General features: G+C 40.0%; 2 protein-coding genes across 18 annotated transcripts in view; one reads left to right on the top strand and one right to left on the bottom strand.

Annotated features, from left to right (window-relative positions):
• Positions 1–17,952, top strand: part of AOPEP (aminopeptidase O (putative)) — a 157,830-nt gene extending 139,878 nt beyond the window's left edge. For 6 of the 11 annotated variants that reach the window (XM_027653274.1, XM_027653267.1, XM_027653265.1 and 3 more), the window contains 3 exons: positions 5,752–5,838; positions 8,284–8,428; positions 11,323–12,135. In XM_027653274.1, coding sequence (XP_027509075.1) covers positions 5,752–5,838; positions 8,284–8,424 — 228 coding nt within the window. In that variant the 3' untranslated portion in view covers positions 8,425–8,428; positions 11,323–12,135. Of the gene's footprint in view, positions 1–5,751; positions 5,839–8,283; positions 8,429–11,322; positions 12,136–12,402; positions 12,994–17,815 lie in introns of those variants that run through there. The other 5 variants (XM_027653268.1, XM_027653269.1, XM_027653271.1 and 2 more) reach the window with 5 other exon arrangements.
• Positions 17,953–21,339: 3,387 nt separating this feature from the next.
• Positions 21,340–24,461, bottom strand: part of FANCC (FA complementation group C) — a 65,468-nt gene continuing 62,346 nt past the window's right edge. For all 7 annotated transcript variants that reach the window (XM_027653275.1, XM_027653281.1, XM_027653278.1 and 4 more), the window contains 2 exons: positions 23,951–24,151; positions 21,340–22,153 (listed from right to left, as the gene is read on the bottom strand). In XM_027653275.1, coding sequence (XP_027509076.1) covers positions 22,010–22,153; positions 23,951–24,151 — 345 coding nt within the window. In that variant the 3' untranslated portion in view covers positions 21,340–22,009. The remainder of the gene's footprint in view (positions 22,154–23,950; positions 24,152–24,461) is intronic.

The following is a 24,461-nucleotide window of genomic DNA, read 5'->3' as shown; positions in this document are numbered from 1 at the left end:
CCTTGCATCCAGTAGGTTTTTGGCTAATAAATACACTTTTTCAGATTGCCAGACTGGTATTCTGTCAACACAGTTGTAACATGGCTGTTTCATTGCTCCTTGTGAGCTGCTTCAGCATCCCTTACTTGGGCAAGTGGCAATGAAATCAAATTCACGTGCATGAGTGTACTGTGGCATAAAAGATAGGAGTGTCCATTTGAAAATCAGATTATATAGAACGAAAAGTCTGTGGTGCAACCTGGCTGGTGTATTAAAGAGTAACTATTTCAGCTAAGACAGAGGGGGCAAAAAAGTCATTAAATGCAAGGTAAAATTGGCAATTCTTAAACTGTAATTATCCCATGTTAGGTAATTGTAAAACCTGTTCTTTAGTCCAAGTATTGTCCTGTAACATGTGGTGTGTTGTTCCTTAATTATCTAGGAAAATGATCTAATATTTGAATCCAATTTATGTGTAGATAGGAAGAGACTGGAGATAAATTCTTTCAGACGGAGCAGAACAAAATTCCGGTGCTCTGGAGATACCAACTTCCTTATTGTTAATTAAAACTAATCTGTAGTAGCATAGCTTGGTTATTTGGAAAAGTTCTGTGTATTTTTTCCTCTATGGAAAAAAGACTGTAGTCTGACCTCTTGGGCTCTTTAATTAACATTTAAGAGCCAAGTTGTTGTGTTTTATAAAAGTCACATATGCCTCATACCTTCAATAAAGGTTCTATTTTGTTGCACAATAGCTTACTCTGTTTATTTCAAAGTACCCCATTTTCTAAGGTCTCTAAGTATGTTGCTTTTGTTCAGTGATTTAGATTTGTTGTCTCATGGCGCCTTTTAAATTGGATCCAGCTATTAGCAAAATGTACTCATTTTCCCTGAAGCCAGTCTCCTGTTTGCAGACCAAAAGGCTTAGTAAAGTCTAGCTTCCTTTCTCCTCTTAACAAAGGCATGGTTTAAATTACTTTTCTAAATCTTACTGGTAGACCTCAGAAGTAAAATATTTATTTTTTGTTTTATGACTGAGAACATGAGCAAGCCTGATCATTGCAATGTAACATGTGAAGCTTTCTATGAGGATGTTTTTTAGGCTTGTCTGATTGTCAAGGGGGGGATTCTACCCCTCTGCCCCCTCAGGTGAAACCCCCCTGCAGAGCTGCTCCAGCCCTGGGGAACAGCACAGGGAGGACATGGGGCTGCTGGAGAGAGTCCAGAGGAGGGCCAGCAAGGTGATCAGAGGGATGGAGCACCTCTCCTATGAGGAAAGGCTGAGAGAACTGGGATTGTTCAGTCTGGAAAAGAGAAGGCTTTAAAGTGACCCAGTTGCAGCCTTTCAGTACCTGAAGGGAGCCTACAGGAAATATGGAGAAAGACTTTTCACAGGGGCCTGGAGGGAGTGGACAAGGGGGAATGGCTTTAAACTCAGAGAGAGCAGATGTTTTAGATTAGATATTTTTGGAAAAAAAATCTTTAATGTGATGGTGGTGAGGCAGTGCAACAGGTTGACCAGAGAAATTATGGGTGCCCCATCCCCGAAAATGTCCAAGACCAGGTTGGATGGGGCTTGGAGCAACCGGGTCTAGTGGAAGATGTCCCTGCCCATGGCAGGGGATGGGACTGGATGATCTTTAAGATCCCTTTCAACACAAGCCATTCTATGATTGTGTGGCACAGGGGAGAATAATATGGATTAGGTAAAGGAATTTATCACCTGGCTCAGAAAAAATTAGTGTCTCTTTCATTTAAGATGTGTTGAAAATAGCTCAAAAATGTTGTTTCCCTGGTATGTATGTCACTGGGAGCTTTTCTTTCGAAAGTCAGGCCATCCATGTGATGCCTTAGATGGGTTTAGTCCGTCAGCTTCAAGCACCATTTCCCAAAGGTCTTGGCCCAGGTTGCTGAAACAAGAGGACTGTCCTTAGAGATGGATTATTAGTATATTTTATGTAAGTATTTATTTCCCTTAACTAATCTCGTGCAGCAGCTTGTATTGTCTGAAAACATACTAAACATAATTTTGGTTTCCTGTTATCTTCCATAGCACTGTCAAAATACAGGTAATGCTTGAGTTACAAATAATATTTGTATTAAAATGAAATTAAAAGATACTGTGAAGCCCCTGAGTTATTTGTATAAGATGCTGCTCCTAAATTTAGAACTCTGCTGTCTGACAGCATCCTTTCCAAAAGGTTCTGTCGAGGTGCTAGCCAATATTTACATCTCAGTGTGGTTGATGTTTATGAAAATCAAATGTTGTTCTTGAGACAGTCACTGTCTCAGTGTCTTCCCACCACTGACTGTGCCTCAGAAATGCACTACTAATAGGAGTAGTGTCTTGCAGAAATCACAGTAACAAACATTATTTGGCTTACAAAGCTGGCAGTGGCAATGTCTGCACCACCTCCAGAAGCAGGGAAGGAGGAAAAAAAAACTATTTCCAGGTAATGACGATCCATCCAGAAGGAGCCTGAGGTGTCAGCAGGCCCCCATCACCCCTGTGCCCACTGCTCCCCATCCTGGGGAAGGTCAGGCACGGGCTTGGAAGGACAGCTCCTGCAGGCTAAGGGTATAAATTGTGTTTCCAACTTTGGCATGTGGGTCCTTGCAGCTGCCAGACCGGTAACAGTGTGTGTGGGTGGTTGGACAGTTGAAGGTGTTGCTTCAGATCCAGAAAAGTCCTGTGTGCTTTCTGCCAGCAATAACAGGATGGATTGCTGTAAATTACTTTTCAGGTTTGGTTTGTTGTTCATGGTGTAAGCAGCCAAAGTGACATATGGTGTGCATCTCTGAACCATGCAGAACAGCTCAGAGAAACGTGCAGAGAGAAAACTGGGAGAGGACTAACGCATTCTTATTTTTGCCACTGAGTATTTGCTCCTGGGAGGAAAAGAAAAGCCGAGAAGAGTACACACAGGATGCGGTATGGTTAGCTCAGTCCTACCACAAGCTCCTCAGTTTTCAAAATTTCCTTTTGAGACTGTTTTGTCAGCAGTGCCTGCTCACATGACTCATTCATGGGGCTGGGAGGATGTGGGGCCTGGTTCACTTTTCCCGCTCTGAGCATTGGACGAGACTCTGGGAATTGAATTATTTTTTTCCACACTACTGTTTTGTGACTAAAAGTCTTATGTGCATGGAATCAGCCTGGGGCGTGGAGTATCCCAGAAAAATTGCTTCTTTATAGTGCACTGGAGTATCTGGGGAATCAATGCCTTTGTTGTAGCTGGGGTGTGGGAACCGTGGCTGTCATGGGCAGGGACAGGAGACAACCAAGGTGTGAGCGCAGTCCACATTGTCCAGGGTACCCCCTGCCCCTCCTGGGCTCCAACCAGCCCTGATGCCTGTGCTCTCCTCCCTGAGGTCCCACACGATCCGTGGGGGAGCCCCCAGGCTGACTGAGCCCAGTTCACGGTTTGATTCTCCCCAGTTTGCTCTGCCACGGGAGCATCTGGGGCTTGGGGAGACAGGAGACAAACGTGTAATCTGAGGATAACAGACATGCTGCTTCTGGCCCAGCTGGCAGAGTGCCAGCATTTCAGATCTGGGAACGTGCCGGGATTTGTGCTCACCCTGGGAAAGAAAGGAAGAAAGGCAAAGGAGAGAAAGGAAAGCGTGTTCTGTCACAGACCTCACTCAGCAAATAAATAGTTTTCTTTTTAACTGTTTGAAAGGAGGTTGGTTGCCAAAGACAGAACAGTTAAGGGAACAGGCACATCTTAATTCCATGTTTTCCAAAGTCCTTGGGATTCTGATGATCAGGCCTCGGTGCAAATATCAGTCAGTCCCACATGACATTGGTATGTGAGGAAGTAAGACCATGTGAGTGGCTTCACAGAGAGAACTTCTGTTCTGCTGTCCATGCAGCTACAAGGGTTGTACCACAAAATATGTTTTGGGGGCAAACTGGCTTGTGAACCAGGTCCCTACTTCTTATCAAGAGTACTCAGAAATACAGGCTCTAAAGTCTTGTGACTCCTCCTTTAGGAGCAATAGATGTTTTAATAACTTCAGGGGAAAAAACAGCTCCACCAGGAGGCATGAAGAGAGCCCCATCCCAGAATACATTATAATCTGCTGTTGAAATATCCCCACTAAAGGCACAGTTTGAGATCTTGAGCAGCTACAAAAGCTGGACTTGATTCTCACCTCCTGGGTAAGTGCTGTAACTGCTGGACCATGAGAAGTAGAAGAGCAGTGATCACAGGAGGGGACCACAGTCTCTTTCTTCTCCCTGCAGTTCTCCACATCTCTTTGAGAATACATAAGGAATCCTGTTTGGTTTTTTTTTGTTTGTTTGGGTTTTTTTTAATATATGGTAAAATGTCCAAAATAAAATATATCTACAATCTTTTAAATGTGTTTATATTCTGTTTGGTTAACTCACTCTACAGATGGGAGAGGTGTATGTTAAGTTTTGAGCCTGGATAGTTTTGTCCAGGCATGGAGCTACTTGGTGCTGTGAGAAACGCCCTGTGACAAAACTGGATTGCCTGGGAAGAGTTTTACTGCTGAAACATTTAGTGTCTCCAGGGAGAAGCAGCAGCTGAGTAGGGCTTTGAAAGTCTACATTATGAATATGGGCATCTACTGCAAAGTGAGCTGAACCTTGGAAAGCTATTTCTTTTGTAAATTGAGCTTCGGTTCCACTGGCAGGAATCTTAACAGCTGCTATTTTGTCAGCAAAAAGCTTTAATTATTCCTTACCATGCACTGCACTGTAACTATTTGGGATCTTACATGCAGTGAGTGCAAAATCCACTTGGCCCCAAAACCCTGCAGCTTTTTATTTCATTCGTGAGTGAATTTATTTCATTCAAACTATTGTGTGTAAGGAGTTGGTGGAAAGGCATATCAAGTACACAAAAAGGACTCTTCCACGACCCGTGAGCATTTATAATTTATTAATTATGCTACTAGAATTAACATCTAATTACATAAATCTGTGAAATTTTTCCCTGAGATGTAAAGTTGCTAAGAACTAGGATGAAAAGGAAATTATTTTCAAATACCTTATATCCAAAAGCACAAGAATACTATAGTGTGCCTTCCCCCCTTCCCTTTCTGGCTCCCATTCTTGATGTTATCAGTAAATCTGGCATTCAGAAAAAGGTTCATGCTCAGTTACTTGATATAAGCACAATTTGGACTCAGTTTTGAAAAAATATTAGAACTGCTAATGTTTTATTCTTATCATGAAAGGTGATTGTTATTAGGTGCCCTGACTTTTGAAAGATTGTAAGAGCAAAGGCTGTAACAGAAGGATTGGGAGTTATTCCACCTGCCTGTTTTCCTTTTGTGTCAGTGCTGAACCACTAATGGAATATCAAATGTTAGTCTGGTCACTGCCCACAACTGGGCAAGCCTTGCTGGAGAGTCAGATGACACTACAAGAGTAGCTAAGAACAAAGTCAGAAATGTAAAGGCAACAACATAAAGACGCATATGGAATTCATGTTCATACTACTTAAATAAAAACATTTTTTCAGTTGTGATTTGCCTGAAAATTTTATTTCAGAATGTCAGTGACTGTTTTTGTCAATGTGTATGTTGATGGTGTAACAGCACAATGGCTTCTCAAATACAGATGGATATTACATGCTTTACAAGGTGCTTAAAACCTGTTACTAGCAATGATATGGTGGCAAAACTGTTTAGTTTAGCTGAAAGCTCCCTGTTTCATGGGTTTATATCTAACTCTTACCCTTTTGCCACAGGTGTGATATTGGTACAGAATTATATTTATCACTTGTGTTCCCACAGGTTCGTCATCGGTGGTGTGAGCTTGTCATCAAACACAAGTATATGCCTGGGTATGGAGATGTGGAGAGATTTCTCAGAGAAGATCAGGTAAGTTACGTTTAAATTAGCATTTTGAAAACAATCAACTCTTTGACACCCTTAATCTGAAACAAAAAAAAAATTTTAATATATTTTCTTGCTGAAGTTTGTCAAAAACTTGTCTATGTATTCAGTTTTTGCCTCTTCTGCCAGTTAAACATTGTAGTTTAAGGAAGCCACCCAGGGTAGGCGTCTGCAACCCCCCCCGAGCATCCTAATCTTCTATCCAGTGGTAAAATAGGATATAATACATCCTCTTCTTCCCTTTTATGCAACCTAGAGGTAGCAATGATCCTAGGAAGATACTTCCCAGCACTGTTTCCTTTTGCAGGGTGGTAAAGGCAGGTCTGACTAGGAATGCTGCCAGAAGATTCTGAAGGCCTTAAAAGGCTGGCCATACATGATGTCCTTGCAATAGCCTTTTATTTAGGCCATTGTGAACTTAAAATTCTAATTGTACCCCTGCCTTGTTCTTTCTATTTCAATTATATTTATTTTTATTCTCTGTGAACTCTATAAAATTGAGACATTCTCTGCCTAGGATGAATGTTATTTATTTAAAATGTATGTAAAAAAATACAGAATGGTGCAAGATATGTCAAAGTCTAGGCAAGATATTAATGTCTTTACCTTTTATGCTGACAATGAATGAAGCCATTTGCAGCTAATGAGGATTTTGTGCTTTCAGGCAATGCAGCACAATTGAATTATTGCAGTCTGGCCTGCTCTTTCTTCTAGTTCTGAAGTATACCACCTATTTATATCTCACTCAATAAAAGGCCCCAGAGTTCTTGGCAAGCTCTTTATTAATAGAAAAAAAAAGACATAAAGAAACATTTTTTCACAAGGAGTTATAAATATTGTGCATATTTTTATTCTATGAAAGGATTGATAACCACCAGCAGAACCTGGAGGATGAGGGGCCAGGAAATCCTTGAGTTGATAAAACGTTACAGAACTGCATTATGTTTGAAATAGATATTTTGCCAAATAAAGACATTTCCTACAGTGCAGGGAAATAATTTTTGCAACTTTTTAAATGTAATCTTCATTTTATTTACTTCAACAGTGCATAGAGTTTATGGCACAACCAGTTTCTAGAGTGATTACCACTCATATCAGAGCAGTTGCAGGACCTTACTGGTCATGAAAGACAACTTTTTGAAACGTCTGGGCAAAAATGCAGATGTGACTATTTAAACCCTTTTTGGGTCTACAAAACACCAGTTTGTTTACGGCATGTTAATATTTAGGCCTGGGGGAAAATTATTAGCACTAGGTAGAGAAGGTAATTCCTATTTGGAAGGAAGTTCCAGCATTTTTAAACCCTCAGTGGAAGCGAGTGGAGCCTCTGCAAGGCCTGGGCTGTGGCTGCCAGACCTGGTGCAACTGCAGACCTTGGAAATGTGAGTCCTTGGTTCTCTGCTGTCAGAGACCTCAGGGGATTGCCAAGGAGTCTGGCAGCTTTCTGCCACTCTGAGACTTTTTCCTTTAATTTCAGTCTTTGTTAAGCTTTAAATTTCCCTTCTTGTTGAAGCTGGTTTTTTTTAAGGCTTAGCAGCCAATGCTAGAAATTGTGTTAAATTATGTTAAAAAATGTGTTTTCTCCATGCTATCCAAATTTTTCCTATCCTGCAAGTCCAAACAATAACTGTAAAAGTCACCATGCTAAGATGCTAATATTTTGTTGCATGTGTAATCCTATTTTGGTAAGTGCAGCTTAAGACTTGCTGAATTCCTGTAATTAGCTGAAAAAACCTGTGTCATCAGAAAAAAAAGGCAATCCCCAGTATATTTCCTGTTAAGTAGCCAGTGCTTTCCTGGCAGTGTCAAAGGGGCCCAGCTCTCATGCTCAGGTGCCCCACTACAATTTTTATAGCTGCTGTGTCCAGAACAAGTAGTTATAGAGAGCCTTCTTACCAACCCAGGATTTGTGCATGTTCAGGTGTAAAGGGGAGCGTGAAACACAGGCCATTGCTAAATGGGCATTTCAGAGTGGGCTGCCTCAGTCTCTGTTCATGGATGAGTGTCTAAACATCCCAGTTGGAAAGAAAATGTGTATCCTGTTGAAGGAAAGACAAGCTGTTTTCTTAAGAGACATTTGGAAACAAATCAGGTCATCGATAAAAGAAAAGAGTATTCAATTTGAAGAGTGGCAAGGAAAGTGGAGTAAGAGTTGGGTTTTTTTTGAAGTAATGTAGACCTTTTATATTAATAATCTGTTTTTACACACTTAACACAACATATAGACAACCATGCTTAGGCTAAAAAGATCCAGGGAAAACTACTTCTTTTTGTGGGGAGGGTGGGTGTAATAGAGTATGTGATATTTTCTGTGTTTTGGATTGTTTGTTTTGTTTCATTTTCAGTTTAAATGAGTACTGGGAGGTCAATGGAATGACTAACTAGTTGTTACTGGTAGTAGGATGCCTGTGTGTTATGTTCCTCTTTCAGGCTATGGGGGTGTATCTCTATGGTGAATTAATGGTGAATGAAGATGCAAAACAACAAGAACTTGCACGTAAATGCTTTGCCTCAGCTCAGGAACATATGGATGCGTCCTCAGCCAAAGTGGTGACAGAGATGTTGTTCTGAAGAGGTGATTTTTCATTTTAATCTAAACACCCTGATTTTGCTTCATAAAGAAAGAACATGCAGAGCTCACTAAACGCGGTAAACTTTGGCATACTGTGCTGCCTGGGGCTGCTCAGGTTGAGAAGTAACTCTTGTTAAATATCTTGTTGGGTTTTTTTCTTTTTTTTAAGCCCAGCTGCAGGAGCAGTGAGTGACACACATGTAGGCACTAGCTGGAGAACAGGCCTTGTTGTAAATATTGTAATGGACTATACAGGAGGCAACTATAAGTCCAAAGGGCCAAGCAAGGCCAAGCTCTGCCTGCAGTTGTTTCCCATTCTGTATTAACAGTGCTTACAGACATTGCAGTTGTGCAAGGAGCATTTCTGTTTAATGGAGCTGCCTGTTTACTTGGTAGGCAGCACAGTCTTTGAAAAGAGTCTTATCCCACAGTGGAAATATGAAGCTTTGAACTTGAAAGCAAATCTGAATGATTTGGAAGCAAGCTGACAATTCAAATGTTTTTGTGTTAAGGGTAGTGAGGCTTTTGAAGATTGATTATGAGGTAAGAAGAGTAGCCTTAACATGAAAAAGCTGGCTTGTTTACCAAATTGGTGGGGGGAAATCACCAGAGAAGAAGCAGAATTGCAAAAAGTATTCATGGAATAATTGCTGTAGACTATAAACTGGTAATTTGCAAAGGTGCTTCCCACTTCTCAGTCTGTTTGAGGAGTCAGAGGCAACCTTACAGTGCACGTTCAACATACAAACAATTAAGAGTGGTGTGAAGGTTTCTTACAGCACAGCACACCTCAGATCTTTGATTCGTGGTACAACTCACTCACCCAACAGACTGATTGCCTTGGTTGTTCATGTAACTTTATGGTTAATTTGTTGTATCAAAATTCAGGCATCTAATTTAGCAAAATCATCATCATCTAATTGGTACCAAGCAGAAATCTCAATTTTCTCCTGTTCAAGCAGTATTTGACAGTGATTTCCACTTGATTTCTTGAGGTTTACTATATTTATATGAAATACAGCAAATGACAGGTTCTGTGAAAGCAAGTGCAACTTTGTTTATGAAAAGCCATGTTATTCTTCTGTATAGACAGGAACTGTGCCTGCCAAGAAAACTTTTTTGGGAAAGGTGGATCAGACTGTAGAGTGCCAGGATATCAGTTGTGGAGTAGGGGAGCCACCTTTTAAAACAGGTACAGCTCAGAGACTCTTGTGTACTCCCAGTTCCCAAGGACTCACAGGAATTTGAGTTATGTTCAACAATTCTTAATCTGTGAGATGTCTTCTAGTGAAGGCCACCTTCTGAAGGCCAGAAACATGGAGATGCAGTTTGTTCTGGTACTACTGTAGTAGGAACTGACTTCTTATAGTTCCTTCAATAATAAAATCAAAATTTCTACAAGCTTCTGATGGTAAGTACCTAGCACAGGAAGATGACCTGGTGTGTGTGTGTGAGCAATAGTTTAGAATCACCCCTTGGACTTTCCAGACAGACTAGAATTGTGTGATGAGCTGTGACATAAAGTCTAAAGATGCTGAGTCCAATACTCTCTGTGACTGTTCCATTTCCTTTTAATGTTATGGCTGTTTGGGTTCCTGGCATGATGATTTGTGATTTAAGATTAAAATCACATTGCCAGGGATTACCACAGAGCCATGACCGCAGCTGCTAGCATGAACCTCACCATAACTGTCTGGGCTGTGCACAGCGTGGAACCCTCTCCAGCCAGGAAACAAAACCAAACAAAAAAAAAAAAACCAAACCAAAAAAGAGGAAAGCAGCAGAGCATCACAGAAGACTCTCCTCCGAAACTGATCTCTGCCGAGTCGGAGACCTCTCTGGTGAGGTGCAGAGCTTAGCTGATTGGTGAACAGTGATTGTTTCCCTCTTTGTTCACAGTGGCTAAGTTCTGCACCTGAGGAGAAAGGAGAGGAGACTCTGTGCAGGGCAGAGAGCGTTTGCTGGCTGAGATACCTTGCTGCTGGATGGGTAGATTTGGAGTGAATGCATGTGTGTGAGGTTCAATATATGGAGGATAAGAGGCAGAGGTGACTTAGGGAGGACCAAAGACTTTTAGCTGAGAATAAACAGCGCTCCTGAAGTTCTCAGTCTGTCTGCAAGCGTAAGGTGTTGCCTACAGTAATTTGGTTTCCATCTTCCCTAAAGGTCAGAGGAAATACTGTCTGTGACTTTAAGCTGAAATTGTCAATAAAACTTTGTTTTATAGTCTTCTCTTTAATGGATGCTGTCCTGCTCTCTCTGCAGTTGTAGTTTAGTCTGTGTGTCATTCGCAGGAAATGGTGGCAGCTCCAGTTGGACACCACTGACGGTGCTGCTGTTGTTCCAGGCTGTGGATGGACCCGTCCTCCGGTGCCTACTGAGCTGATATCAGTTCTCATTTTACACACTGGCTCAGTTCAGCAGGAACAGGAGTCGAGCCCTAGAGCAAAAAAAGCTGTACCTTTTCTAGGAGCCGTTGAGAAATGTTGGTGCCGTTTTCTCTCAGAAAATGCCCCAGTGTACATTGTGATGTCCTGATGTTAAACACTGAATGGCCTGAGGTGGAAAAGCTGCCTCAGTACTGTTTAGAGAACTGTGTGTGGTTATGTAGCACATCACACAGTATTGCTCTGGGAACTTGCCTCCAACATCATGTTCAGAGTAACCTGCTAATACACAAGAGAATGTGCTTCCATCATGAACCCTCCCTTTCTTCCCAGCCCCTGTGGTAGCTCAAGGACACTGCAGAGAACAGCAGTTCTTAACTCTGCAACCACAGCTACGCTCTGCTGGTAACCTGGAAAACAACTCCTTTTGGAAAGCTGGGGCAATCAATAATGCACAAATATTCCTTTACCATGGCAGAGTAATAACTTTAAATGCTGTTTCCATTGCAGGAAAGATCACAGAGAAACCCTTTTAATAGATCTGCTTCTAAACCCCGATAGTACTGGGATTTCACTGACCCGGAACATCAAAGGAAGGATTGTGTGACTGCTAAAACAATCATTTGACAGAAATATTTACCTTTCTGTATTTCCAGAGGCTCACTGTAACTGAGACCACATGCACACAAAACAAACTACACACACGCTTGTTACTCTGGCTTTAGGTGATCCTTTGATTCAAGACATTTGGGGTTTGTCCTTAGTCTTTGATAATACAACCACTCCAGTTTGCAGATACCAAGGGCTCTTGATTTGAACAATTTATGCACTGCAGTAATTTGGAGATTCTGAAATTTGATTAAACTGTATTGTATACTTAAAAATTTTGTTTGTAACTTCTTTGTCATATTAAAAAATGCCTCACATAAAATTAGCAGGAGCTGGGATGGGACTTGGGAGATTAATTAGAAGCATAAATAATCTGTGGAAAGTGACCTACCATCATCCTGGTGAAGGGATGGGACTGAAGGAAAAACAAAGATCAGCATTTTCTCTCTGTGATGTTTAGGTTAAATTTTACCAGAAATGTCAGCCCTGTTTTCTGAAAGTGTCTTTTATACCCCTGTACTGCTCCTTTTGCACAGTGATATGTCAATTGTAGCTCTTCTTTCCTGATCAGTGGAGCACTATACTTCTAGAAGACATTTTAATTGGTCCTTTCCGAGAGTAAGAATTTAAAACACAAAAATCTGTGAACATATTTCCTTTGTACTCTATTGTTTTACATAAAATGATCTTGTAAAAATAAATATTTTTTTTCAAGTATGTCTAGTTCTTTCCATTGCACAGTGGTTCAACATTCATTCACAAACTTGGGAAAAAGAATGACCCCATTTCTGCTTTTGCAGCAGGAGAAAAGCAACTGAAAGATGTTAGTTAATGGATATTAACAAGAAAAATTAAATGTGGTAATTTCTTTTAAATTTTTGTTCTCAGCATCTAAAGTAAGAGCCTGCCTCAACAGTGACTTCAGCACAAAGAGTACAGTTCCTTTCACCTGACCACATTTTCTGACCTCTCCCTTTCCAGGCTTACAGTGTCAAAACCTGAGTGATGGGACACTCAGTGAGTTCTTTCAAGTGCAGCAAGAGTGAGGAAATTGTCCAAGAACGGCCCAGACACCACAGTGACTTCTGTGGTCACACTCAGAGATGGAGCTCTGACAGGAGCCCATTCAGAAAAGAGTTCTGCTTCATTTCACGGGTTTTTCTGCAGAGGCCACCAGCTTGCTTTTTGCCTTTTCCATTGTGTAAGGGAAAAAACCCAGAACTGGATAAGACTCTTGCATAAGACACACAGAAATTAAATACACTGCAAGCCTCTTCATAGCCACTCCTGTTAAAACTACAGGGTGAGTAAGGCACTCCTCACCTCTGTAAATATCACCACATTTGGTTTCTTTCAAAACAAGCTACTTGCATTTTTTGTTAATATTGAGCACAACAGTAGTTTGTTCTGTTTGCTGCAGCTGTTCCAGTCTGTTTCAGGAGTATTAACTTGAACATTTCCCTCACCACAACTTTGTGATCCATCATTCATGGTAGCAACTGAGAAAATGAACAGAAACTAAAACACTAACACCAAACAACCTAAAAAATGGCAAAGAGGTGGCAATCCTGGCCCTTTCCAAGCACTGTGAAATACAGTGAGGCTTCAGATTAGGAAGGAAACTAAAGGCAGCATTGAATAGTTCTGTGACCATAACTTATCATGAGTAAGAGATAATAGGAGATTCATGTATGTATCATATAGTAGGGTCATTATCATGATATAAGCATTTCCTTAGTTTAAAATCCATCTGAATCATGAAAAAAGCACTGGAAGTGAGCCACAGACTGTCATTTAATTAGAGGTTTTAATAGGCCCCATTGAAAGCTTAGCAGAAAAAAACCAACAGTGTTACTCATTTTACTCAAAATTCTCTCCAGGTGGGTGTTTCTATGTTATTGTCCTGAGCTGTACGCTCTAATTGTAGTAAATAAGTGAACAACAACAACAACAAAATTTCCAAACTTATTGTAACTAAAATCACTATTGGAAAATGTTTTATCAAATGATCCCTCCATCCAAGAATCGGAGTCAGTGATCCTTGTGGGTCCCTTCCAACTCAGTGTATTCTATGATTCTACAATCCAGAGCTGTCAACACACTAAAATCCAATGGAACTGCACAGTTGTTGTTTGTTCTTAAGCACAGTCAGACTTTTGGGGCAAGTGGCAGAAATGTAACAACATTAAATGGGCATTTGGAGGTGAACACTAAGACCTGAATCTGGTGTGCATTGCCATGTCAGCGGGTGTGGCTGTGGCAAACACAGACTCCCCTGGAGGTGGCTTCTGCCCTACTTAGGTTTTATTCTACCTCTGTTTCATAGTCAGCCCTTTCTGAATAAAATACACCATTTTGTAAGGGTGGTTTTTTAAGGGTAAGGCCATCCCTAATTCAGTCCTCTCCAAGCACAGTGGCAGTTCTACCCTGAATAGCACTAGAAAGCCCGTGCAGAAGGCTGGACTATCTCCCACTTATCCCATCAGGCCACCATCTGGTTGGGATCGGGGTGATTCTTTTCTGGATGTAGCTTTTAACTGTAAAAATGATTCTCAGATGAAATTAAAACTGTATCCATACAGTTAGGCAAGGGTCACCATCTATTGTGCTGTGCCACTTACTGGGTCACTTCTTCAGAATAAAGGCAGAGCACAACAAGGGGTGACCTGGCAGTCCCTTGGCCCCACACAGGACATGAATTTCTGGGCACACACGTTCTCTTCCAAGCCCAGAGTGACACAGACCACTCTGCTGACAGCTTTGTTTGCTCTGCAGCTTTGCTGGGAGGTGTTTGCAGCTGCTGCTGTCTCTATGCTTTCTCCTTTAGGAGGGAATTAGCTGTACCCTATTGTCCATTCCTCACACACAGTGGGGAAGGGAAAAGGTCTGGAAGCAAATCTAACCAGAAATGCAAACTGAGCGAGTGGGCAGCTTGAGGCATGCCTAAGAAGCCTAAAGAAAACCCTATTCCACAACACTGATTCTTAATATCTAAATGAAAATTAATATATCTCTTGGTCTTTATAATGAATCTTGTGGTCTTTTAAAGCTGTAAAATACCTATAATTCATGAGTTATGTTTGATGTCTTCCATAACAGGCAAGGATTTTAACAGATACCTGAGTGCATTTCTGTTTTCGCCCCCAATCTTTGATGCCTAGATTAGTAGTAAAATAAATAAATAAATAAATAAATAAAAATAATAAATTGCAAGAAAGGACAATGAAGCAAGAGGGGCCTCACTCATCTAGAATTTCACCACAAGTATACTGAGTTTAGGCACATATACAATAGACACTGACATGGATATGTTCCTTTGTTTCTGTAGGCACAATATGCTGGAAAAATTATTTTAAAACTTACCCTGCTGCCAGGATATTTTATGTCATTGAAATATGCCAGTGCATAAAGAAATTGAGACATCTGTACACTGCTTGGGAGATTAACTTCATTTGTGTGCTTGCTGTGGCTTAAACTGAGTGCATATTTTCTGCCCAAAATTAAGGCCTGATTCCTGGTGCTTATAGCTGCCAGCACAGGCATTTGCTCTATTACCTGAAAGCATGCAAAAATTGCAGTTGTGCAAAGATCTGCTTTTGCACGATAATTTATACATCAGGAAACAGAACTTAATTTTCAGCTGAGCATTGCAGTGTATTAGCAGAGTACCCCAACAGCACTACCATGCAAAAGCCTGGTTTGCTTTCTGCCCCACTGTGACCATGCCAGCTCTGCTGGTTTTGGCACCCTCTGAGCAGCAGCTGAACATCACTGCACAGTTTGTTTAATGTAGCTCACTTCAGTCATCTCTGAAAATTCCATGTCTGACTGTTCCAGGCTGTTCCTCTGGGCCTGCTGGGACCTGTGTCTCTCCTGACACTCTGGGACGTTCCATTCATGAGCCCGTGGCTGCTTTGCCACTGTCATCATCCCCAGCCCTCCTGACTCCCTCTGAACAGGCTGCTTTGAGAAGCTGGTGTTTGGCACCATAACGTCTTTCACTTCATCTTTAATCTTGAAAGGACAGTGGTCACCATCTGCCACACAGAAAAAAAATTTTTTTTTGTTGTTTTGTTTTTTTAACCTCAGGTTGTTACATCACAGCAGTGTCTAACTTTGTTTAGCAGTTGTCTTGTATCTGGTAGTAAGAGTTATTTTCTTTACAACTGTACCCCCTTACAGCCAACTCTTGCAAATACAACAAAACTAAAAATTACAATTTGCTAGCAACCATCTTACTCCAGTCTGCATCTATCTCTTGGTGTGCCCCAAACTCACCTATTTAACTACCAAACAGGACTGAAGTTCATTCCAGTTTACTCAATTTCACATCTGCAAAGTACTATTTCTTTCTCTTGTTCCCTAACTGTAGGGAACCTCACTGCCCCTCATTCTGCCTTTCACATGCCCCTTCAGCCAACATTTCCCTACATGTCCTACAGCCCTGGCATCCTCCTTCATTTCTGTTCCCAGAAGTGACATGGCAATATTACTCCACAAAACTGACATCAAGATTTTGTCATTGCCACCACTCGAGCTGAAACTGCCCATCATTATCATCTCTTGTTCCTTTTGACTATACAAAGGCTTTTTAATAAGCTCCCAATTTTAGTTGAGGGAAAAAATTGTCTCTCTTGGCTTGAATATAAAAAAGATGCAACTACATGACATAAATGTTGAACTCTTTACTTCTTTGCATGAAGAGTCAGATGAATAATCACAAGATTGTCAGTTTTATCACAAACAAGAAAGCCCATCTACTGACATTTTATGATTCCTAAACAGACCTATCCCTAGCATTTGCCTCTCCTTTCTTCAGTCAAATCACAGGAATAATAGGTTTCCCACTTGACAGCTGGGAGGAAAGAATGGGAATGGGGAATCAGTCATACTAAGAAAATAGTAAGACCAGTCTTTTTTAGTTCTGAGGGTACCTGATTCTCTCTTTTACCATGATGAAGCAATGCCAGCAGCAGCTGAAGGAGAGATATGACACAGAGAAAAGCTCCACACAGCAGAACGAAGGTAAATGCTGGAAGCTGGTGTATTTTTAGCGTTATATTTTTGCATCGAGAGCTTTCAGCATCAAAGCCACAGGCTTATAACATCAAAACCCCCAAAATCACCAAAAATGATACCCCTCTCTGTCTTGAAATACAGCTGTTAAAGACTGTGGTTTCTGGTTATGTTTTAGAGGTGAGGACCCACTGCTCCCAGTGCAGTCAGGAAGGAGGAGCTTGCTCTGTGAATGTCTGAAAAATCAGAGTTAAACTGTCTTTCAGATTCACAAAAGAAAACTGAATAGATAGGAAAATCATGGAAGTGGCACCACAACAGGATGTCACATGGCAATCCTTTTCATATTTTCTTTAAATAGATGTGGATTGCCAGACTCTGCAATGAACTGTCCCAAAGTAGAGTTAAAGTTTAAGTGGTTGACAGTTACTGGTCTGTTCAAATGCATGATTTTTGAAGCAGAGAGGAGACAGCATCGATACCAAACTCTCTTCTTCTTTCATTTCTCTCTGATAACAATTAAGTTTGCCAGATCTGAAGAAATCAGAGCAGGGAACAGCTGACTTCCAGACTGCATGGTTAGATGTAAGCATATGAGTGAAGGATCTCAGTAGAAAAAACAGATATTCAGCCCATGTGTGATTTTATATGCAAGTTCTTTAACTTCATTCTACAATGTTTATGTAAGTTCAGGGTATTCTATTCTAAAAATAAAACCACCAACAACAAAAAAGATAAAGTCACTAGATCTACCATTAGTACATTCATCTTGGATCCTGGGCAGAAAGGAAGAGAAGAAAGAAAAAGGTAATGCTTCTGCCTGAAGAGTAACCATGTCTGAGAGCTTGCTCTGCCAATCCAGCAAGCAAAGAAATCAAGATCAGAAAAACTATGATGAAAAATAGTCAGTAGCTATCACCTGAAACCTTTAAATCCCAACAGAATTATCTTTCCAAAACAATTGTTATAGCTCAACTGCAATGTTTGGGCTTGACATTTGCTCAGTGTCCACTCATGGCCTGGGTCAAGCCAGTCAGAGAAAGCAACTGCAGCAATTCAGTGTGGCCTGGGAGGTGTGTGGTGCAGGGTATTGCTGAGCACTAACCACTGCGTTCTAGCAGAGAAGCACAAAAGAAAGGAAGGTTGAAACTATCATGTGAAACTGTTATGTGGGTTTTGCAATGCATTTGAAGAAGAAAATCAGTGGTTTATAGAGACAAGATTTGTCCTTCTTCATGTCTCCGGAAAAGACAGTAATGGTTCTGCCTATTGGGAATCTCCAAAGTGCCTGAACTCGCAGACACACATCATGGCCATATTCCAAGGCCTCACTCCTCTCCATGGAATGTGATACTGGCTTTTCTCTCTCTGTTCACAGGCATCTGAAGCTGATGTGGAAGTGCAGCACAGTCATGAGATTAAAAGCACTTAAACACTTACTGGTGGGTTCTACAGGGAATGACAGTACACAGGGGAAATTGAATCTTCAAGTTACCATTACAAGTTGGTTTGAAATAAAAAAGCTGAAGTCCTGCTTTCAGAAAACTTATACATAGTAGAAGTCATGGCATCATCAGTCAAAACCAACAAAAGTTGCTTTCTCATATTAACAGAACTTCTAACAGTAGCAGGCCCATGACATATTGCAAGAACCTGTTTTGGAAGCCTCAGAATAAACTCACAAGCTAAGAAATAAAATCAAAGCATCAAGGAGTAAACTGTATATACAGGCTAACTGGCACACACCCATGGGAAATCTCAAGGACAGTGTATTTCAGTATGTTTGGTCAAGAATATGTAAAAACATAATCTCTTCAAGATGTCAGTTGCATCTGCAGAAGTTCATAGGCCTAACAGATATTTTTATGGAAAAGGATAGATATTGTTCCTATAATCTCACCTAATCTCAGAGAGGAAAAAGAGTTCTAGCACAGAAGCTGGTGGGGCTCAGTGACAGAGCTTTAAACTATCTTGGCTGGGGGAAAGGGACAAAATTTGTATCACAAGGAAAAATTGTATCACAAACTTGCCAGAGGAGTGCATTTCAGCAGGTCCTCATATGAATATTGCTATGAATTAAGTGTAGGATGCCTCTAGCACTACAGTGGTTTAACTACTGGTGTTGCCCAGCAAAACATGTAGATTGCATAACGAAGTCATTGCAGACTATTGGGAAAGTATAAAAACATGGATGCAAACACATGCTTGGTGTTCTCGTGGAGGACTCCTCCCAGAACAATTCAGGGGTTGACTTTTCAAACGTGGGTCTAGTAGGAAACTACACTTCCATGTTACAAATTTTCACCTTTCTACACACTTCTTATATCACAAGAAAAACTGCATTTTAATTACCATGGCATTTTTAGCATGAATTACGTATTCACTTACTACTTATTCACAGAGGACATGAGTATTTTATTCTGTTGTTAGATAATACAGTAACAAAATGGAGTAAACCTGCTTTAACAGTGTTTGTTTAATAATTGCAAGTAATTTTTGCTAGATGTTTTATCCTAAACTTGTATAATGCTAATTTGGTATTGTACCAAGCCAAACACACCACACTGGCATGAATTTCAGCTTACCAAAACTAATATTATCTCACTCGCATCCTCAGTCTGTTTATTAACACCTCTTTGCACTTACAATGCTGTGAGTACAGAAACTTAATCACAAACCCTAGAAGTAACTGATTAACATGTTACTGCTGGTCAGCTAAATTGCAGTATCTGACAAGATACCTGTTCCTATAATACATCACAAAATAAAATGTGTTCTGCTTTGTACTGGCACTGTACTGAGATACGGATTAAATGAAAGCCATAGACGTGGGGTTTTTTTCCCCCCCCTGAAGAAAATCCACAGAAATCATGTGGTCCCATGCTGGCAAGCTTGCAGAATTCAAAAAGCTGTAACTTAGCAGCCTTAGACTGGAAAGAAGCATAACCAACAAGGAAGTAAAATTTACTGTCTGTGTTCTTATTCAAAGCAATGCCTTGAAGCAGAAGGATTTTGAACAGTTCTCTGTGCTCAGTGCACATCCACAAGCAGGGTGTGACCTGGAGACAGAAGGCCAGGGAATGAGCTACTGGAAGCCTGACTTCAGAACTCGTTGGCTGGTTCAGCATAAAAGTACAACCCTGAGGGCTTCAAGGAACATATACAAAAAGCAGCAATTACAGAGGAAAAGATGCACGTTGGATGGGGAATGCAGGAGCCATGACATGAGAAATCCTCCATTACTCAGATCTACCAAATCACCGCTGCCTTCCCCTGGCAAACTAAAAAAGTAGCTTCAATATCCCACAAAATCACAGCTTCTATCAAAGTTAGATCATAATTCAAGCACTGTGAAAGAGCAAGGAAAAAGAAATACCAAAGATTTAGAACAGCAATGCTAAATAGAGCAAGAAGAATGCCAGTACACATGTATCTGTTTTAAGTTACAGACAGCATCAATTAGGTTTCTTCCTTAAAGCCTCCTGAAATGAGTAAACTCTCCTTATAATATTTAAATCATGCAGTATTTCTTAAGAAGCCAAACACAGGAAAATGAGAATGCACCAATTCACTACTAATTTTGGGTTTTTACTGCATTCACTGCACATTTCCTTCCTCTTGAATTCACTTATCCCTATTTATCAGGATATTGATTTTTATATAAGAATGTTAGAAGAATTTTCATGCATTTTTTTGGTGGAAAAATAAAAGACAGTACAGTGAAAAGACACAAAAATTCCCCTCCAAAAAGTGTAATACATATCTAAATATAATACTCATATCATCCACCTAACTAATGTGCAATTCTTTGCCAATCCTTCTAAGTAGTTAATATTACATATACTATGGAGAACAGATAACCAAAGAGCCCCACATCCAACAACCAGATTAGAAATTAAACAAACAAAAGAAAAATCATTGTTCCTTTGGATTAAAATTTTAGATTATTTATCATTCTAGGTTGAGACTCCACAAGTGTTTCCACTAGACAAATACCTCAGAGTTTGTGATCAACAAATACTTTAGCAGAATCCCATGCTTTTCAGGTATGGTGTTCAGGGAACAGAAAACTAGGTTGCTTGATTTTGCTTTTTTAGATATGTATGGCTATCAAGAACAGAAAAATTGCAACATATCCTTTCTGAATTTTCGTTTTGAATCAAAGGGAAAAAACCCCTTCCTTCACAGACACACATTATTTTACTTCACTATTAGTGAAGTAAAAGTATTTGCTTTTACTTCACTGGCAAACCCATTGAGAGGGCATGTAACTCCTGTGGGATGACTCACTAGGAACAAAATTGTAAGAAATAAGTCAACAGCATTACAGAAAATATCTTTCCACTTGTTACAGCCAAGGGACACTAAGTACATTGTTTTTTTTTTCCTTGTTCAAAACCAAATGTTACATTCAAAAAGCTGTATTAATTCAAGATATATGACTGATTTTATATGCAAGAACAGTTTTCCAAGTAGTATCTTTGAACACAGCACAAGTTTTGGCATCAAACCTAAGTAACATACTAGAACAAATTACTGAGGAAAGTTGTGATCCTCTGTTATTACTATTCTGCATGCTTATTTTTCTGATTAAGCTAGGAACAGGTTCACAAAACTTCTTGGGACAAATACTTCCCCAAAGGTAAAAAAGTAAGCCATTGCTCCCTGTCTGTGCTCTTTGTATGAGACAAAAAACCTAAACAAACAAGGAAGCAAACTACCTCTGGACACAAAAATGAAGGCAATGATTTGCAACCATATGCTCCTTTTAGGAAATTTGGCCCTCAAACTGGAAAATGTCCTTATGTCTCTGTTGTGCTTGCCCTATTTTGTCTGAATAAAAGAAAAGATTCCTTGAATGACCAACAATAACATCAGTCATGGCACACTGTTAAGTGGGCTCTATTGCAAGCAGTCTTTACCTGCAGTATCTGCTGACAAAGACCAGCTATTGGAATAGTACTTTGCAGTGAACACTCTCCTGTGGAAGCTGCAGTACTGAAAAAAACACATTTAGCAAATCTGGAAGAAGTTTCATTTTGGAAACATTTTCAGAAAGAAGGAAAGAGTTCAGGAAATGTTGCTGACTTCCTGAGACCGTGGAGTACCTTCACCATGAATCACTCGAGACCATCGTGGGTTTCATAAAAGCAAAATTATACAACAAAACATTTTAGTAACAACTTACCAATTAAGTGATTGGATATGGTTTGCTAAAAAAAACCCCCACATCTGTGATTTGGGAGAAAAACTGATCCTCAGCCAGATAAACAACAAGGAGATGAGTGAACTGCTTTAGCTGATGTAGGTCTCATGTTACAGAAGGTGTTCAGAACACAATTTTCAACCATCTTTAATATTTACTATCCCGTTTCAAAAGGTTAATATTTCCAGACAACAGATTATTTTAAAATATAGATGAGGGAACAGGAAATTAGGAGATATGCTTATGTATGTGTCTTTCTACCTTTGGTTACCTGTGGTGCAAGATGCTAATGGAATGCTGACATTAATAAATAAAGATAGATAAAGATCTGATTTGTTGGCTCGATAAATAGATGATATTAAAAATCTAAACTTTCAATGTAAGTTTTTGAAGAAGTTCATTCAGCAGCTTGACAGTCCTCTGGTTTCCTTCTCCATGATGTTTAAATCTGTATGCAGTACGGATAAGAAGGCTATAAACTTCCTTGCTTGTATCAGTTGTCTCAGTAATCTGAAGGAAAACAGAGAAGATGGGAAATAATGCAATTATGTTGCTAAATACTAAAAATTCTCCATTAATATTTACAACAAAACCACAGATTTGTCCCTCACCACTGAACATGTGAGAAGCAACTTCTGCCCAAGGTATCTCTTCATTCACTTTAGTGGAACTGAGTAACTTTGAGATTTTCTACTGTTCTCTCAAGTTTAAGTGAAACAAGTCAAGAGGTCAGAAACTATTTAAAGGAAACACAAATGGACAGACAGTGTAACCATTTCTAAGTCATCTCCAGAAAAAACAACTAAAAACACATGAAGGTTCTGCGTGTGTCTGGGAAGAAAATTCAATTCTGTAAAGCTTTCAAAAGTAAAAATAAATCCCTCCCCCAGAAGATGACAGAATACCAGGGAAAGATCCTAAGCTGCAATTTTCGCAGATCAGGAGGGACTTTACTCCTTGTTATTTGCTGTGTTAAACCTGAAGTTTACTATGCTAACCAAAACCACAGCCATGCATCCCAAATTAGTTCAACACCATTCTGCCTTTCATATATTGCCTTCAGTCCTTTTCAAATCACATGGAGAGCCTTGCTACACATTAATGATTATACAGATACAGTCAAAATTAATTAGACTGACAAACTGTGGCCTACAAGAGCTCACAACCACCCTGCACTCAGTTTAGAAAGTTATGTTGCTTTCTATGAAGAAGCAAGAGATTGCCTTTGGTCTTTCTGAAGAGGTTTAAAGTAACAGGCTGGTACATTACAGCATCACAGCTCAACAGCTGCACTACTCAAGAGAAACTAGAAATACCAGACTGTAAATATACATATCCCTCCCCCCAGTTTTATCACTATATTCTTATGCTAAGAAAAAAGTTGTTCATTTTTAAACTTGCACCTAAAATGTGAGAATTATCTTAGCCCTTCCTAAACAGAGAAATGTTTTGTCTGTTTACTCAGACAGCTGTATCATAAAATCAGATGCCTTACACATGCCATAGACCCTATAAAGATAGAAGAGCACTCTGCTGCTGAAAGGAAAACCCTTTGGAAGTGTTAAAACTACACACTGGCCCTAAACGTACTTGCATAGGAGTCGTGAACTTCTTCAAATAATATGGTTTTATAGTTAGGAAAGAATTTTTAATCTCACACTGAGATAGCACTATCTTAAGAGATACAAACACATTTTGAAGTTTGCACCAATATTCCTGAAGGCTGTCATCAGCAACAAGAAGATACTGTGGTAAGCTTCCAACCTTTTACTCCTCTTCAGCTTTTATCACACCCTAAGAGACACTGTCTCTTTGTTCTTTCCTTCTCTCTCAGTTACCACACTGTTCTCCTCATTGGCTTTGCTAAATCACCAAGCTTCTCTCACATCAATGCTAACACCTAGTAACCACCTGCTCTACCTAATGGAAAACAATGAGAAGACAGTTTCATCATCTCTGCAGTAGCTGGATAATTTAGGGAGTGATTTATAATTGGAGAAACAACATGTTTGCACATGCTATCTTGCTATATGTAAATGAACTGTAGCTATCTCTTAACTGCAAGCTACTATTTCAACTATTTCTTCATCTGTATAGTCAGGACAGCAACATTTTCAGTGAGATCTTATCAAGAAGTGAATGGAAAACATATTGACTGTAGCTGAGGTAGATTAGTAGCAGGTTGGGTATAGCTGCTGTAGTCATGGTCTTCTGTAATTCTCTGTGTTTTCTTTATTGAAAGGTAGAAACTTAAATCCAAAATAGTAAGATATATAACCTGAAAAAACAGAAAGAAGAAACACTCACATGGTAAATACATTCCTGGGCAACCAAATGTCCACCAGATGAAAAGAGCAAAAAGTTGGTCAGAAGATGTGTCATGAGAGGCTGGTTCCAGCACTGCTCTGTCCCCATTATCCTGTGCACAGCAGCCTCCAGATCTCTGAGAGAAAGGTCTGTACAGCTGAAGAGCATCATTAGATGATTGTAGAAAGCTTGAACTTCTACCTGTAGGAAATAATTTCAAAGGATGCAGGATCAGGGAAGAGCAAAGGTCAAATCTGTGGTATTTTTCTTTTGGATTTATTCACTAAAAGGAAACTGAATCCTTGGCAGAAACTACCCAAACATGAAAAGAGTTTGAATTTAGCTGGGAAAACAGGGAAGGAAGGGCTGTACACATTTCTTTTATACTGAATCACAGAGAGGTGGACAGAATGGGTTTTTTTTATTTTCTTTGGTATTACAAATGAAGCAGACAGGCGTCAAGCCAGGATTTTACCTTTTTTAATAATGTAAGGAAATGGAGAAAATCCCT

Source organism: Corapipo altera, unplaced genomic scaffold, assembly GCF_003945725.1.
Source record: "Corapipo altera isolate COAL_440 unplaced genomic scaffold, ASM394572v1 61305, whole genome shotgun sequence".
Classification (NCBI taxonomy): domain Eukaryota; kingdom Metazoa; phylum Chordata; class Aves; order Passeriformes; family Pipridae; genus Corapipo; species Corapipo altera.
Note: the sequence above shows the minus strand (reverse complement) of the source record. Positions and strands in the feature narration are given on the sequence as shown.